The sequence below is a fragment of the Cryptomeria japonica genome, chromosome 11, assembly GCF_030272615.1.
Source record: "Cryptomeria japonica chromosome 11, Sugi_1.0, whole genome shotgun sequence".
Classification (NCBI taxonomy): Eukaryota; Viridiplantae; Streptophyta; class Pinopsida; order Cupressales; family Cupressaceae; genus Cryptomeria; species Cryptomeria japonica.
In genome coordinates, this window is record NC_081415.1 from 651,076,139 (window position 1) to 651,093,467 (window position 17,329).

Here is a 17,329-nt window from a genome sequence, read left to right on the forward strand (position 1 = left end):
TTCCAGAAGACCATACAACACCATCGAGTCGATAATCATTCCAGATCAATTCATCAGCATATACATTGCCAGCATTTAGACTCTTATTGGCCTTAATCGGAGACATGACTCAATACTTAGGAGAACGATATACAGTGAATAGATTGTTCGACGACATTCTCCTTATATATTCAGACACAGATTCTATTTGAGACATAACCATATCTTCGGATCAAACACAGAGTTCACATAATTAACGGCAAGCTCACATAATTAACGACTTGCATTTGTATATCGTGGTATCTGTGCTTCCCAATGCAGATACTTATCGTGAGAAGACTCGTCGTCGTTTATATCATTGTCTCTAATCTACACATTGCTATGATAATTGATTTATGAAAGAACAGGCACAGGATCGAATACGCTTTGATACCATGTTGATTTTGGGTGTGCTTGATTAATACATTACTGCAAATAAGTGTCCATAATTTGGACCTATAATTGTCTAAGGCCGATAGATCAATTAGACAATTATGTAAGCTATATCGGCCATAGAAAGATCCGACCATAGCCACAAACATCAACATATTTTTACCTTCACATTTAGACCAAGCACACTCATAAATCAAATTGATGAGTAAAATACAAACACTTATGAGATAATAAATAAAGGAATTGATAATGTAGTCTACTATGCATATGAAATTGGACCAAAGAAATAGAATTGGGAAAATTTGGAACCCTAGCAATCCAAGGGTATATGAGTAGTTTAGGCAAGGTTGTCTAGATAGGTTTGGCCTTGTTGAACTCCTCATCTTGAAGACAAATAAAGAAAAGTGCACACAATCTAGGTAGAATTTCTTAGCTTACATTTTTAGAAAATTTAGACATGTAGTGAATTCATTTGTATATGATAAAATAAAGGAGCCAACCAATCTAAACAACACCATCCTAGTGAGTTGAAAAGACATTCAAATTTTTATTTTGGGAATTAGATTAAGTTATGAAAAAGACACATTCAAATTTTTAATTTGGAGATTAGATTAAGTTTTGAGATGATGGGGTTCATTCGTATATATTCATCCCATAGGTGCTATGCAATTTAAGTATAAGACTAAACCCTCATTCCATACCATTTTAATTAGTATATTTTTAAAAGATGAACACAATAAAAGGATAAATTATTGAATTCCATATATCATATGAGAAAATCTTAGCTTTAACTTAACTATACTATTTGCAAAGCAATCAAATCAGCAATACAATAAAGGTTTATAAATTATGCAATATAGATGGACAAGTTTCATTAATGTTTTTTTTTATTTTCAAGTTACATGTCTTGTTTTCTTGTAGAATTCACAATCATAGGTATGATTTTAATCAAACGTGCACTTGTTAGATTAAAACATAATTTTCTTCCACTTATTTCTATAAAAATAATGGAATAGAGATGAGAGGGAAATATTGATGAATAATATGACAATGTTGTGATCCTATTCATAAGCATCTCATTTTATTTTTCATTGTTCAAGGATGTACAATTGATGTATTGTGCACCTTTCCAATAAATATCTATAACAATATATCATAAATTTTAATGACCAATGATAGAGTTCTACTACACATCTAGTTCATAACCAATTATCAAAGTTTAGTATCACTGTCTTTTGAAATACCACAATTAGTAGATTTTGCAAAGATAATCACAAGAAGCACTTATTCTATTTTAAATAGCATATGAGAAAATATAAGCATTAACTTAATAGTATATGACATAGTTGTGTTTATTTGTGACACAATGAGTGACACACTTGTTTGTAGGTTGGTTTGTGACACAAGAGGTGGCACATTTATTTGTAATTTTAAGCGTGAGTTACCTAATATCACCCATGTCATGTTGTTTGGTTGTATTGTTTGAGGAAGTGGTGATGTGGTCTTGTATAAAGGATTCATAAATTGTTCAAATGTCATTAGTGATGGTATTTATAAATTTGTGACACTATGTGCTCATTTCCCCAATGGTATGCTTACACTCAGATGTTGTGTAAAAGGATAGGTTGATGATGATTTATGTTTTGTTCAATATGTTCTAAGGAGAATTCCTCATGGTTTATGTTTTGTTCAATATGTCCTAAGAAGAATTCCTCCCCAAGGGGTTGTGAATCTGAAGATGATCCTAGTTGCATCATGCAGAAAGGATCAAACATAGGTTGATTTGAAGGACTAGTTTGTCTTTCTTAGATTGTGACCTTGTTTCTACCATATGATACCTATTTGTTTTGTTTTGGGATTTTGTACCTTTTTTATTTTGGGGGGGGGGGGATTTTATGTTTTTTTAGGATAACTCTAAACTATATTTTTTTAAAATTTGGATTTAAGGGATGCAACTAAAGGAAAAAATAATTACACTATAGTATTCAAGTATGCTACATTTTTTAGATTTTTAAATTTAGAAAAAGATAATGTTTTAGAAAATGCAACTAAGCACAAGGGAATTAATGCTCATATTTTTGGAATTTAATTTTAAGGATGAAAAAGCAACCGAGGATAACCAATTTCACTAAGCTATTCTATGTTTTGGGGATTTTTGGATTTCAAAATTGTTTTAATACCAAACCTATGAAAATAAACCTAAATGACAGAAAGGGGAACCTAGACCTCACTAGGACAAAGGTCAAGATGATGGGGGTTTGATAAATTCTCACCTTTCACTAGACTTATGAGCTACAAGATTGACTTATTGGTGGAAATGATGAAAGGAATATGGTGAGGTCAAGATAACCTAACAATAACTAAGGTTTGATCCAAGATTTGATTTCTAGGGTTTTGAAAATTTTTAAGGCCAATATGCAAGTTGACCTAAAGGGGGAAAAACTAAAGTGCAAGATTTTGGCTAAGGATTGAAATGCAAGGTTTAAAACTAAGTTTTTGAAATGTAAGTTTAAACAAGGAAGTTAAGGATAATTTCATCAATGCAAATTAAAGGATGCAAGCTAAGGGATTGAATGAAAGTTTTAACTAGGTTGACAAAATGCAAGTTCTACACTCAGTGATTGAAAATGCAAGTTTACAAACTTAACCTAAGGAAGAACTAATCGAACAAATATAGTTTTAACCTAAGAGTTTCAATGCCAATCTAAGCTAAGGGAATTGGAATGTAATTTGAAAAATACAAAGCTAATTAAGGATGCAAGGTAAAAAATGATAGTTTTAGGTCTCAACGGACTCATTGCTCTAGTAATTAATTTTGATATGAGGGTTTAGTCTTATATTTTAGAAATCGTAATTTAACAATCAAATGCATCAGGGAATCAAACAAATGTGTTGCAAAATAGTTTGATTGAGTCTCAGAAGGCTCGATTATGTTGCAAATATAGACAATTGCATGACACTTATTAACAATTGCATGACAAAAAGTTTATTTACATTTTTCAAGCCTGTTGTGATAGTTGCATTGTAGATTTTGTCAATTGTGGCTCAGGACACTCAATTGCATTACAATTAGTGACAAATGTGGTGTTCTGATTTTCCTAGGGTTTTTTTAAAATGCATTATAATTATTAATAATTATGATGTTCTAGTTATTGTACTAAAAACCTAGGGTTTTATTATTAATTTTGATCAATTTTGGTTTATAAAAATCACTCTTAAAACACAATAGATAGTATGGTTATTTTTCACTCTAACTTTTAGGGTATGGTCAAGGCCAAAGAAGCCCAAAAAGTTACATTGGTATATCACAATTGAAAACATGTGGAAGCAAGCGCAACCTAGTTCCTCAAGTGGGTTTCTATGCTTTTCTAGGCTCAATCAATAAAATATTGTTTCAAAGTCAATAGCTAGAGGTCCAATGGCACAGGCGTGTAGCAAAAATCTCACCTTTCCTCTTACCCAAAGGTCTGAAGAACTTTTAACCAAAGGATTTATGCCTTATTATAAGAGGGTACATGTTGAGTAATCTACTAGGCAGGATCCTCATCCCTTACAACAATCAAGAAATGACAAAAAATTGGTCTCTAAATAGCACAAGGTTTGTAGTAGTGAAACTCCTGAGAACACCAACCCGTCACAAGTGTGGGTTGGGAATATCAGTTAAGCTGCTCAGACCAACCCTGCACCCCTATCTTGGTATCACCCAAGCTTCTGGATTTTGATAGACACAATGTGACATGGATTTGGCTACAACTTTCACACTCACCCCTTTATATCTAGCTCACTGGAGAAACATGCTTGAGGTCAAACCCTGGGGTGATGAGGTCCTCAAGTAGGCCTCCTATTGAAAAATTAAAAAGGGAGTTATTATGTGTTTATCTTACACCAAGGTTGCATGGGTAGGCGAGGGGAGAGGATACACACAATAATTGAGTAACGCAATAGACATGCAAGCGCATAAAACACTTCAAACAATTGTTTATTAACCAAGTAAGAAATTGAAGTGTTTTCTAGACTATAATAAATGCAAACACCTAGTTTTGATTTTTTGGTCTTTGTTTGTGTCCTGCAACAAACGTATTAGTAGTTTGGATTAATGATATCCATCACTCATTTGCTAATGTGTTGCACATATAATCAATACCAGAAAATCCCTAGCCTATGAACCCAAAAAATAAAAACTTTAAAATGACAATTTTTTTGAAATTTAATCTTTTGTTTCTTACTAGTCAAATGTGGAAGAGAGGATGAGATGGCATCGTGATGGAGGTTGGGTCTATGACCAAGGGAGTTTAGGGATTTCAGGAAAAACTGACCAACCAAAATTCTTCATGAACCCTAGTTCTAGATCATGATCGAAACCAAAATGGGTATGGGAGGATCAAAATAGGCCTGTAGGTTTTGGGTTGGATTTTAGAAACCATGAAAAATGGCAAAGAGATTTCCCAAGACCCAATGGGGAATTTTGACATAACCCTGGAGAACGCAACACTGTAAATTTTAGGGCAAATACGGACTGGCAAAGGATGCGGGAGAAAGAAAGGCAACCTAAGAAGATATCAAGATCTGGACTGGCCGTAAAATCAAAAACCAATTCGGATAACACGCATAAGGTGTCATTTTTTCTGGATAGTAAAAGCTGGAGTGATTCAGTGGTTTTTTCAAAGACAAAGGTTTCTTCATGAAATGTTTCGGAGATTGGTCGGCCTTTAGTCAAGTGAAGAAGTAGTGCAAAGAAATGTGGCCCTTCAAGGTGGAGATCAAGACAATGCCAAATGGGTTTTTCCTCATCATAGTGGAAAATAATAAGGACAAGAACTGGGTTTTCCAAAATGGCCCTTTCTTCCCGGGAGGACGAGGAATGTCAATAAGGGAATGGGAACCAAAATTTAACCCTATCAAAGCCTCAATGGAGGAGGTCCTAGTCTGGCTGTGTTTATATAATCTTCCCAGGGAGTATTGGAATGAGGATATTTTTTAGATGATTGGGAATAAATTGGGGTTTTACATTAAGTCGGATGAAGCTATTTCTAAAGAGGATTTTAGTTCTTACGCGAGGATATGTGTTAGCTGGAAACCAAATTTTATCTCCCGACATGGATAGAAATCAACACAAACGCAGGGAGATGGATGCAGAAAGTGAAGGTTGAGGAAGCTCTGGAGAAGTGTTCAGTTTGTAACAAAGATGGTCATTCAAAAGAAGTATGCTTGATAGGCCTGAAAGGAAAACAAATCGATGATTCCTTGGAAGTGAGAGTTGAACACTTTGCTGAAATAAATCGAGAGAATGGACAATCAAACTGTCCCAAGGTAGGAGAACTTCATAAGCAACTAACAAAGAGGGTGAATCTGGCACATCAAGTTGTGAAACCAAAGATGGATGATAATTTGGGGGGGGCATTTCAAACAGCCAATCTGGATGCCACACAGTTAGTGGAGGAAGCATTAAACAAGATGGAGGTGGCAATGAATGTAATAGACGCAAGTATGGGGGGATCCCATGGGGTCAACCCTTTAGAGAGAAAGGATCTTCATTTGCAGGAGAATAGTGAAATCAGGATCACAGAGGAGGATAAGTTAAAAGAAGAAAATGCAGACAACTCTTGGGATGTGGAGGAAGTTGAAGAAGAGTGGGGGGTTTTTTTATGAAGAAGATATTCTAGAATGCAGAACTATTCAGCAGTCGACCTCTCAAACTGAAAAAGTGGCTATTGGAGAAAAGAGAACGAGGGGTCATAAACCAAACAGAGTCTGGATTGCAATAGAAGGTAATGCAAAAGGCCAGTCAAAGTTATCAGTAGGAAAGGGAGCTACCCTTCCTGAAGATCAATGAAGATCCTTAGTTGGAATGTCAGGGGCTTCAATGCCCCTAACAAACATCATTTGATCAAGCAAGGGCTTGATCAGGTGAATCCAAATATTTTCTTGCGGGAAACTAAGCTCAGTAGAGAAGATGCGGCGACCTGGCTAAGTGTTGGGAGAGTCCAGGAAGGAATATTCTCAAGTGCATAAGGATCTTCAGGGGGTTTGGGTATTATCTAGAACCCAAATCTCATCAAGATTGAAGAAATTTCTCGATCACATTCATGGCACGTGTGTAAGGTTCACTCTTTTGGAATCAATTGTGACTTTTTCTGATTAATGTTTATGGACCTACGAGAGGTAAGCATCAGATGGATACCTGGAATCAAATCTCGATTACTCTAAGTTATCTTTCCCATGAATTGGTGGTGCTTGGGGGAGATTTTAATGCTAGTCTAGAATCTAGTGATAAGATAGGGGGAAGGGTGGGCATCACGGTATCCCAACTGAGCTTTCAAATTTTCATTTTTAATAATGGATTACGAGAAGTAAAGACCATGAATGAAGGTTCCTATACTTGGTCGAATAGGAGGATTAGCAGAGACCATATTGCTGAGAATTTGGATAGATATTTTCTGAGAGGTAACTGGGCTACTAAACCTCTTTTGTTTGAAGCCAACGTTTTATCCTTAGCGGGATCGGATCATTTTCCCATTGAGATTCTCATTTGTTTAGATTGTGCTCCAATTCGGTGTCCATTCAAATTTGAGAAAATATGGTCAATGGACCCTACTCTGAAAGAGTTTGATGCATCAACATGGAGGAAGGCTCCTGTGAGACCAAGCTCGGAAGCTTTCATATTTTTCAAAAAACTTCAGTACCTCAAAGGAAAATTAAAGGAATGGAACATAATTAAGTTCGGGAACATCTTTGATAATAGAAACAAGGTTGAAGCGGAGTTAAAGGATCTAGAGTGCTCGATTTTAAATCATGGAATAACAATGGAGGCTTTTAATAAGGAGAAGACCTTAAAATTAAAATTGAATGAAATATTAGCAAGGGAAGAAGTCTACTGGAAGAAGAAATCAAGAGAAGGATGGTTAAAGGAAGGGGACAAGAACACAATTTTTTTCCATAATTCAGTCAAAGTTAGAAGATCTTGGAATAAGGTGACGAGTATTAAGAACAGGAATAATGAGGTTTTAAATGAACTGGAAGAGATCAACAAAGAAGTAGTGGATTTCTTTATTGAGTTGTTATCAAAGAACCAGGACTTAGACTCCCAACATTAGGAAACTCTTTTAAAGAACATTCCAAAAATAATTTCAGAAAACCAAAATCAATATTTGTGCAAACCTGTCTCTATGGAGGAATTCAAACAAGCTGTATTTGCAATGGGGGTGATAAAGCTCCAGTCCAGATGGTTTCCCCGCCCTTTTTTATCAATAATTCTGGGACATTGTGGGTTAGGAACTATGGCGGGTGGTGGAAGAAGCCAGAGTAAGTCTAAAAGTGGAGAAAGAACTAAATTGCACATTCCTTACACTAATTCCTAAAGTGGAGAAGCCTTCCTCTTTTGGTGATTTTATGCCAATTGCTCTGTGCAATGTGATATATAAGGTAATTACCAAAGTCATTATGAGCCGTTTGAAACCTTTTCTCAAATTTACAGTGTCAAAAGAGCAAAGTGGTTTTGTTCCTGGGAGGTCAATTGTGGAAGGCATAATTATAGCACATGAAGCTATTCGTTCAATTAGGCAAGCAAAAGTGGATCGGATGCTTATCAAATTAGATATCAGGAAAGCATATGACATGGTGGATAGGGAATTTTTATTCTGTGTCCTAGAAAATTTTGGTTTTCCATCCTCTTGGATTAATTGGGTGAAAGCTTGCATAGATGGACCTTGGTTCTCAATTTTTGTCAATGGCAGCCCTCAAGGATTTTTTCAAGCCTCTAGAGGATTAAGGCAGGGAAACCCGATCTCCCCTTTTATTTTTATAATTCTAGCGGAAGCCCTGGGACGATATATTCAAAAGCTAAAAAGTGAGAATAAATGGAAGGGTGTTCAGGTTGCTGAGGGTGTGGACCCAATAACACACCAACAATTTGCAGATGATATAATTCTCTTTGGAGACTCCTCCTTAAAAGAGGCCTGCACTATTAAAAGAACTCTAGATATTTTTGTAATGCTTCTAGACAACAAGTAAATTGGAGAAAATCTAATATTTTCTTTTTTAATACAGACCTTAGAAAACAAAGAGATGTTATCAAAATTTTGGGAGTGAAAGGTGGCACCCTCCCTGGGAGATTTCTGGGAACACCTTTGTTTGGGGGGCCAAATAGGACCCATTTGTGGCAAAGATTATTTGATAGTTCTATTAATAAGTTAGAGGGCTAGAAAAGTAAATGGCTCACTTCTGCAGGTAGACTTTTACTTTTAAAATCAGTCATGTCAGCAATTTCGACATACTCCATGATGTGTTTTAAAGTTCCAATCAAGGTCTCTAGCAGTATTAATCAATTGATGTAAAAATTCTTCTGGAATGGAAAAGGGGACCAAGACAAAATTCCCTTGGTTGCTTGGGATAAAGTATGTCAACCCCAACAGGCAGGAGGGGTTGGTTTGAGAAAGTGGTCATCTTTAAATGAAGCTGTGGGAGAGAAATTGGTCTAGCAGATGTATGCAAAACCAGACCAGAAATGGGTTCAAATTCTAAAAGATAAATATTTGGATTCATCATAGGTAGAAAGGATTTTTACTGTGCAAGAACCTCCTAGAGGCTCTACAATCTGGAATTTCTTGTTATCTTGTAGGAAACTAATAACAGAACATATAACTTGGCAAGTGGGGAATGGGGATAACGCTAAATTTTGGATAGACTCCTGGGATGGTCGACCAACTCTCGAGTTGAGGGAAAATATAGAAAGTATCAAACAAATCTCTGAGGATTACTGGGGGATAGCATTAAAGGATTATGTAAAGTTAGAGAGATCCAATGGAATTGAGATTTGGCAGTGCAAAAATATGGAGGAGCTGCCTCTATCTCCTTAGCAGAAGAAATATTTTAAAATTATTCTGGAGTAATACTCCCCAATTCTCACTTCAAAGGAAGATTCCATTAAGTGGTGTGGTTCAAAATCAGGTGCATATTCAATTAAAATTAGATACAATCTTATTGAGAATGCAAATCTCTAGATGAAGTGGCCTATCAGACTCTGTTGGATTTCTAAGTGCCTTCCAAAGGCGGGAGTCTTCATGTGGCTGGTCTTAAAAAGGAGGATCTTGACAGAAGATAGGGTGGTGTACCTAGGTTTCAATGGGCCTTTCAATGTGTCATGTGCAAAAAACATGAGGAATCTTTAGATCATCTTCTATTAAATTGTGATGTGGCTAAGGGAGTGTGGAGATTTGTCTTGAATAAGCTAGGATGGTCAATACCTCTTCCAGATAAGATTACTGACCTCCTCTGAAGCTCGTTTGAAGAAAAGGGCAAGTCTGTTCTTTCGAGTGTATGGACAATCTCACCCTCTACAGTAATTTGGGAATTGTGGAAGGAAAGAAATAGGTGGATATTTCCAGACAAGTGGGAAGGTTTAGATAGACTGTGCGAGAGAATTGAACATGCAATTTCTGAAATTATCAAATCAGCAACGCACAGTCACAATTTTGTGAAGTACCCATATAGTTTGATAGATAGTTTAATTCTGGCTAGGTGGCCTCTTATCTTTCTCAGACCTGTTCATGGGTTCCCAAGGGTTAATCCTGCTAACGACAGCCTAGATAGAGAGATGATTAAATGGTTAAAACTAGAGAAGGGGTGGGTGAAAATAAATGTTGACGAAGCTTCAAAAGGTAATCCAGGGATCTCAAGAGTGGGATGTGTGGCCTATGATGATGAAGGAAAGGTCTTGTGTAAAGGGGCTGGAAGACTTCAAGATGGCACAAATAACAAGGCAGAAATCCAGGTGGCTTTACTTGCAGTTGATTTAGCAACTAATCTGAAGGTGTCAAAATTACATCTAGAAGGTGATTCTCAAATTGTTGTCCAGGCTTTGGTTAAAGGACACGCCTTGTGCTGGAAATTAGACAAGTATATAAAGATAATAAGTGAAAAACTCAAGTTGTTTAAGAAATATTGCATCCCACACGTGAAAAGAGAGGGAAACACTCTTGCAGATTAGTTGTCAAATGAAGTGTGTGGCCTCGAGACAGGGGAGGTGAGGTGGCGAAATGATATAAATGAAACTATTGAATGGAGTTAAGACACACTGCCAAGTTGGTACAACAGTAAATTCAAATCCCTTGTCAGAAGTTGGTTGCTTCTTGCGCAATTGTGAGTTAATGAGCAGTTATTGCGACATGCTCTGAAATGGCAGTGATGGTGGAGAGATATACATTCAATGCCAATTTTGTAATGCCCGCACGGATTATGAATAGACCTGGCGAGTTGGTGAAACCAGTTTTGAATCTAGTTTTATTAGAAACCTCTGCATTTTTTCAGAAAGCTCACATATGGAAGATAATTTCACCTTGGAATCTTCCAAATTGATGTCAGCACTTCGTGGTCCTATTCTGCCAAAGAAACTCGAGAGGATGTTTCTCGCTAAAGACCCATTGCTTATAAAAGTGATTCAGTTGGTTTTAGGAGAAGAGGTGGTTGGCATTGGTCATCGCTATAGATGCAGAGCGAACATCTATTCGCTACTCTTGGCTTGGGGTCTAGAGCTGGGACATACGGTGGATGAGGTGTGAAAGGTGATGTAGAGACTAATCCCAGGGGATTATCTTTTAAACCTGGATTCTTTGCTAGAGTGGGCGGCGTCGAGATGGGAATTTGATCTTGTAGAAGGTATCTCAAAGGCAAATGAGGAGATGAAGCCATGTCACTCACGCATTCAATTTCTTCAACGATGTGAGGAAGTTAAACTGTGGTTTTAAGGATGATGCATAGATAGGGTCGGAAGGGCTTTTAATCTTTATGTAGATCATGGACATAGAATATGTGATCAGGAAGGAGGGTGGCGGGAGAGTGGCAAAGATCGTGAGCCCTAAGAGGAGGATAACAAGGAAACTATCAGTAGAACTAGCTAAACAGGCGGGAGATTATGCAGATGATGGAGGGGATGGCGGGGTGGTCTCTCTAAGCGGATGAGGTGCAATGAGAAAAAAGGCAGGAGGAAGAAGGAGGTGACAACATGTCAAAAGTGGAGACTCTCGTCGTAATTGGGTGACTAGTGAATCGAGTGCCTCGGTTGCAAGAGGCATCAAGGAGGAACCATGAATAGTTAACTATAGGCACGGTACCCATAGGTGCCAATTATCTCTGCTTTTTTTTACCAGTTAATTTCACAGTTGAACTTTAATTTTCAATTTTCAGTTTGAAATGCCTATTTTTTGACAGGCGAGATGTAATAAGTTTTTTCATACTCTTAAGTTTGGGGAGGGGATGTATGGGTGTTGGTTACTGGTTTTGAATTTTAGTTTTTGGGAGGGTGGTGATGGCAGTCATGGATGTCTTGTTCTAGGAGAATTTTGATAGTTCATCATCTTTGAAGTTGTAATACTTTAAGTTTAATTAAATAAAAATATATATTTTACCGAACAAAAAAAAATGTGGAAGAGATAAGGAGAATTGTGGTGCAATAGTCAATAATTGTGTAACAAACACAATCAAATGCAATAAGGATAGAAGAAATTGCAGTAGGGATACAAGCAATTGTGGTACACTTTTATGCAGATTAGAAAATAAAAAATTAATTTAAAAAATAGGTTTTCAATAAAAATTCCTAATTCATTTACTGTCATTTTTCTAATAAAAAAATTTGTGAGTAATTGATTTGCTTGATTGATTTGATTTACAAATTTATTAGCCCCCTAATCATCTTAATGTGTGATTAATTCATTAACCATTTATCTTAGGTTGATTTGTCAATTATATAATTATGTTTTTAACCCAATCAATTTATTATCCGTCAAACAATTGCATTGCAAATTGATTAAGTTACTAAATCAAACAAATATGTTATATTTAAAGGCAACTGTGTGACAAATTTCTTTGTTAATTTATCTAGACGATTGTTTTAGAGTTAACAATGATTGCATTACAAATATATTAGAATTAATCAACAAACAATTGTATTAGATTTAAAAATGATTGTGTTTGTCAAAAAAAAGATGCATTGAAAGGTTGTCGATTGTACTGCAAAATCCACAATTGGATCATCGAATACCTGTAGAATCATAAAAAATCACAATTTTATCAGGTTAAGGCATGTTTCACATTGGGTTAAAATGTTGACTAGAAAATTAGAATAGGTGCAATGAAACATATGAGTAACCATAAAAAAATGAATTTCAAAGCTAAGTCCTACTCAACCAATGCAGAAAATGAAATTGAATGCAATGAAAATAAATTCAAACCCAAAACCATCTTGCATCGAATTCATGAAGCCTCCATTCTCCTTCTTAATCTTCTCAAAATGCTCTCAAGAATTATGTGTGCATAAAGTGTAATCGAAAGCTCAAAAGATAATGATAATGATGAGAAGATATTGAAGATGTAGTTGAATTCGAATGGGAGAATGATTTGAAATATATAGAGGATGAAGATCAAATAAAGAGCTAAGATTGATTTTGATTTCAAGAGATCAATGGTCATGATCGCATGAGAGGAGGAGTTAACTGGAGAGGGAGGTGAGAGAAATTAACAATTGGGAACTTGAGAAGTGGAGCGGTGGAAGAGTTAAGTGAGGAGATAAATTAGGTAAGTTGAGTGAAGAAATAGGAAAGTTAGAGTGAGAAGTGGAGTGATAAATAAATAAAATTTTATTTATTCTCACCCATATGTAGGGATAATTAAATAAATTATTTAATTATGAGGAATTATAAATTGTGATTGATTAAATAATCAAAGAATTATTTAACCTGGGAAGAATAGTTAGGGATTAAATAATTTTAAAACAATTATTTAATCATAGAAGAATAATTAGCTTAGATTAAAGAGACCAAATTATTAAGACAATTCTTTAACCAAAGAAGAATGATTAATTAGGATGGTTAGGTGATGAAAGTTGTTGATTAGGGCACATGCCAGATTAGAAGAAATAATAATTAAATAATTTAAAATTATTTAATTACAAAGAGATAGAAGAATGACACTGGCGCTAATTAATTAATTAAGATCACTCAATTAGTTTAGATGAATAATTAGTGAAAATCGTTGTTGCAGAAAGATGATTTTCAATGTCTACAAGAGCAAGTTTGTCACGATGTAATGATAGCTTGGTTTAATTTCATTGGTTTAACATTTTAGTGGGAGATTTTGACAATGATGGTTTATTTTCTTGGCTTGGACATATTGATCTTACTTTGGTGTTATTGGCATTATAGTTGTATGTACAAAATTGGATGATCTTCAAGTTAGGAGGTGGTTTTATCATGATTTCGTGTTTGTCTCAATGTCACAATTTAGTGGGAGTTGTTAGTAGAGATGTGGATTCTTTACCTAGTGATGGATGATCTTATTTAGTAGACATATAATTTCCACAATCCATAATGATGTTGTGTGTATCTTCTAGTAATAGTTGTGTGTTTATTTCTTTGACGTTTTGGACCAAACTACATGCTCCATCATTAGGAAGAAAAGCAAGCCAAGAGAACATAATAGTTTGATCTGAAACATCGAGAAAATAAACACACATAGCTATACCAGAAGATACACAAAAAATCTTCTTTAGTGTTTGTAGATGTTTGGAGATGCTCTTAGATCCTGTGTTGTAGAAGGGTTCTTTCATATTTGTAGGCTCATTGTTTGGAGATAGTTATCTTCATGTATTTGGAGATGTTGTTTTATAGTTTAAAAGTGTGGTTGGTATTATTTTATGGTACACTCTTGATTCTATATTTGAGTTTTGGCATCATAAAGGTTCCCTTGTGACCAAGATGTTTGCACTTTAACCTAGGAGGATATGATTAGATTATGATGTCATGTTTATGTAGCTTATAATTTTACAACTGGATCTTTAACAATCAATCTTCTTTGGTTCTCTTGGTATTGATTATTTTGATCATTTTTCTTGGAGCTACTTGATGGTGTTGTGTTAAATTTAGATTTTAGCATGTTTTGATCATTGGAAAGTTCTCATGGATACTTGGAGACTTAGGTGATGTTGATGTTCTCTTATGTATACAGATATTTGGTGAGATAGTTGGAGGTTTCAATAGGAAGAGAAAGGATCTTTCACCTGGTATGGACTTGAGAAGAGATTTTTCTTGGAGTGAGTCATGATGACTTGGTTAACCTAGAGGAGCCTTACAATCCCCACTCTTGGTCTTCTGAGCAACTTGTCATCTAAAAGGTATATACCCATCCTTGTTTCAGATGTGATATCTTTTGTACTTTATCTTTTATAGATATGGATTTTGAGCTATGATAGATGGTTTTGGAGGATTCATTTTGAGAGATGATTTAGCATGCTTATCTCCTTGTGCATATGAGTTGATATTATAATGATTGATTATGAGGATCATAGGAGATGGTTTATTGGGTTGATTTCCTATTTTTGGGAATGGTTAAATTTTGAGTTTGATCTTCCTTAGTTAGAGAGGCTTACATCCATCGTTGGCATTTCACATTATACATATTTTATAATTGATCTTTCAGATTGAATAGTAGGGGTGTTGTAAATGGATTTTCTCTTGGGGTTGTAAGGACATAATTATTGACATAACATTTATCTTTGAGGTGTTGGTAGTGTTAGAATTTTTTCATTGATGTTTTGTAATCTAGCAACATGAGTCTGGCATACTATGGCATACATTTGAATCCGACATGTATCCTTTTGGGTATGCATTGCTCTGCGCTACAAGATATCTTCGTAAGATTTTGAGAACATGTTTTGTATTTGGTATAACATCTATATCTGAGATTTTAGATGATAATGTTTCATTGCGGCATAGTTTTGGGTTCTGTAATAGGATACCCTGCTTACTGACATAGTACAATGTGAAGGTTTTGATCTGGCCTTCTCTAGAATATCGGTTGTATGTTAGTTTTGGTGTTTTCACCTATTTCGTGGATTGTGGAGAAGTTATTTTATATTTTGGCTGACTTCTCTATTATGGTAAGAATAATTGAGTAGTAGTGTGTAAAGGGTTTTTGGTCCAACCCTTCCTTCGGTTGAGCCAACTTGAAGAAGACTCGTTTGGTATATATACAATTTCTTTGCGAAGGATAGGTATTATGATATTTTGATCATATCATGCGATCTACAGTGAAATGTGAAAGTGATTATGTACTTCAGTGGAACTGTATCTCATGTATATGATAGATGCAATCTTTTACAATTCAAATTTTGTAATAATAGTTGTAAGCCATCCTCTGACAGTGAGCCGTCATATTTTGGGCAATGAGCCCTTTGGGAGTGAGCCACCCCTGTATTTTGTAATTGGTTACATAATATTGAGAGATGATCATCTCCATGGTTTTTCTCATCTTGGGTTTTCCACATATAAATTCTAGTGTTATGTGGTGTACTATATTTTTTCTTATTGTTCATTTTACTTTTGCACATTAAGTTATGGTATGTGGATGGTTGTTTAAAAATTATAATATATTCAATGGAATATTGCTTCACCCCTCCCCTCTTAGTATTCTAGATGTTCAACGGGTAGAAGGATAGGTTATGGTTTCTTCTAGGAGTTTCATGTTTCTATGATTTGGGAGGATGATGACATATTGTGAAAGAGTGTGTAGCTATTTGGATTGCATGTGTGGATCATTGTGATATTCTTGGATCTATATTGTATGGATTACTTATCACAGCTTGATATGAGCATTGACTGATAGACTTGATATTCATTGAGTTTATTTTAAGATTTGACATTACCCAAGCAATGAGAGTTCCTAGTTCTTCATCTTCATTGTGATTTATGGGTTGGATTCATTTTATTGGCGTGAGTTTACTAATGTTGTTATACCTTATAGGTATGAATAATTGGATGTTATAGCATTTTTTGTAGTTTTCTTTCTCTAGTCATGTGGGTTTTTTCAATTGGATGTGAGAAATTAGTTATGATTTTTGTTCTAAAGGGTTTTTAGAACATTTGTGTTCAATATTGCTCTTGGAGGAGTTTTTTAGACTTCATAGTTGTGCTTTTGCAATAGGATTAAAGTTATATTGATCCTTCTATAAAGAACATGAACATAGTGGACTTGTGGCAATATTTAGTGGTTTTCATAGAGTCTTGAAAGTCTTAAACAAGTGGGAGAATGTTGGGATTAAGGTGTCTCAACCTTTGAGTGCTAACATTGATTATGTGATTTAATTAATTATTTGGTGCACAATTATTTATCCTAAGTTGTTAATTTCCTAATTTTTCCATTCACATTATGGGTCCTCTTGGAGAGGTGGCACCCTACATGGTAGTTGATATTTATGGAATGTTTCCTATTTTATAGGAGATGAGATATGGATCACTCCATTTTTTTAAGGAAATGGCCACCCGCTTTGGAACCCCTATTATTTATGAGGTTCAAGTCAAAAGTTGATATATTGATCATAAAATTGATTTGACAATCTTCTAGGTTGAGTAGAGAGTCTTAATTGGCAGTTTTTATTACAGAAGAGGAAAAGGAATAAAGAAGTTTTATGTTTCATCTTTCTTAGACACCAAATATGGATAATGTATGATATGATATGGATGATATTTTTTTCTTAGATTTGGATGCCCAAGATAAGGATATACTTTGTTTGGATTAACAAGTTGAAGGTGGAGCCTATGGATGTTGAGCTTTTCCCATTTTTTTTCTTTGGTGAAGATTGAGAATGTTTTTTTGGGTGCCTAGGTTGTATATCATTTTATACTTGTATTATTCATTATTTAAGGATAGGTTGATTATTTCTGCTCACTTCTATTATGCTACTATTTTTTCTCTAGAGAAGAGCAAGATGTAACTCTCTATGTTAAGGATATGAGCCTACAAGTGTATTGTAACCTATTTTTAACAAATTAGTGCATTAATTCAATGCTTTGGACTGTGGGGTTTTGTATAGAAAAAAAATTTATGGGGTATTGGTGTTTCTTCTCTTCTATCTTATTTATTCTTCTTTCAT

At 35.2% G+C, this 17,329-nt stretch overlaps 1 protein-coding gene across 1 annotated transcript; it reads left to right on the forward strand.

Moving 5' to 3' along the window:
• Positions 1-6,584: 6,584 nt before the first annotated feature.
• Positions 6,585-7,505, forward strand: LOC131860384 (uncharacterized). The gene has a single exon (XM_059214789.1). The coding sequence runs from the start codon at positions 6,585-6,587 to the stop codon at positions 7,503-7,505; it is 921 nt and encodes a 306-aa protein (XP_059070772.1).
• The last annotated feature ends 9,824 nt before the right edge of the window (positions 7,506-17,329 follow it).

Coding starts and splice junctions, on each gene's coding strand:
- LOC131860384 (XM_059214789.1), top strand. CDS start 6,585: ATGGATACCTGGAATCAAATCTCGATTACTCTAAGTTATCTTTCCCAT.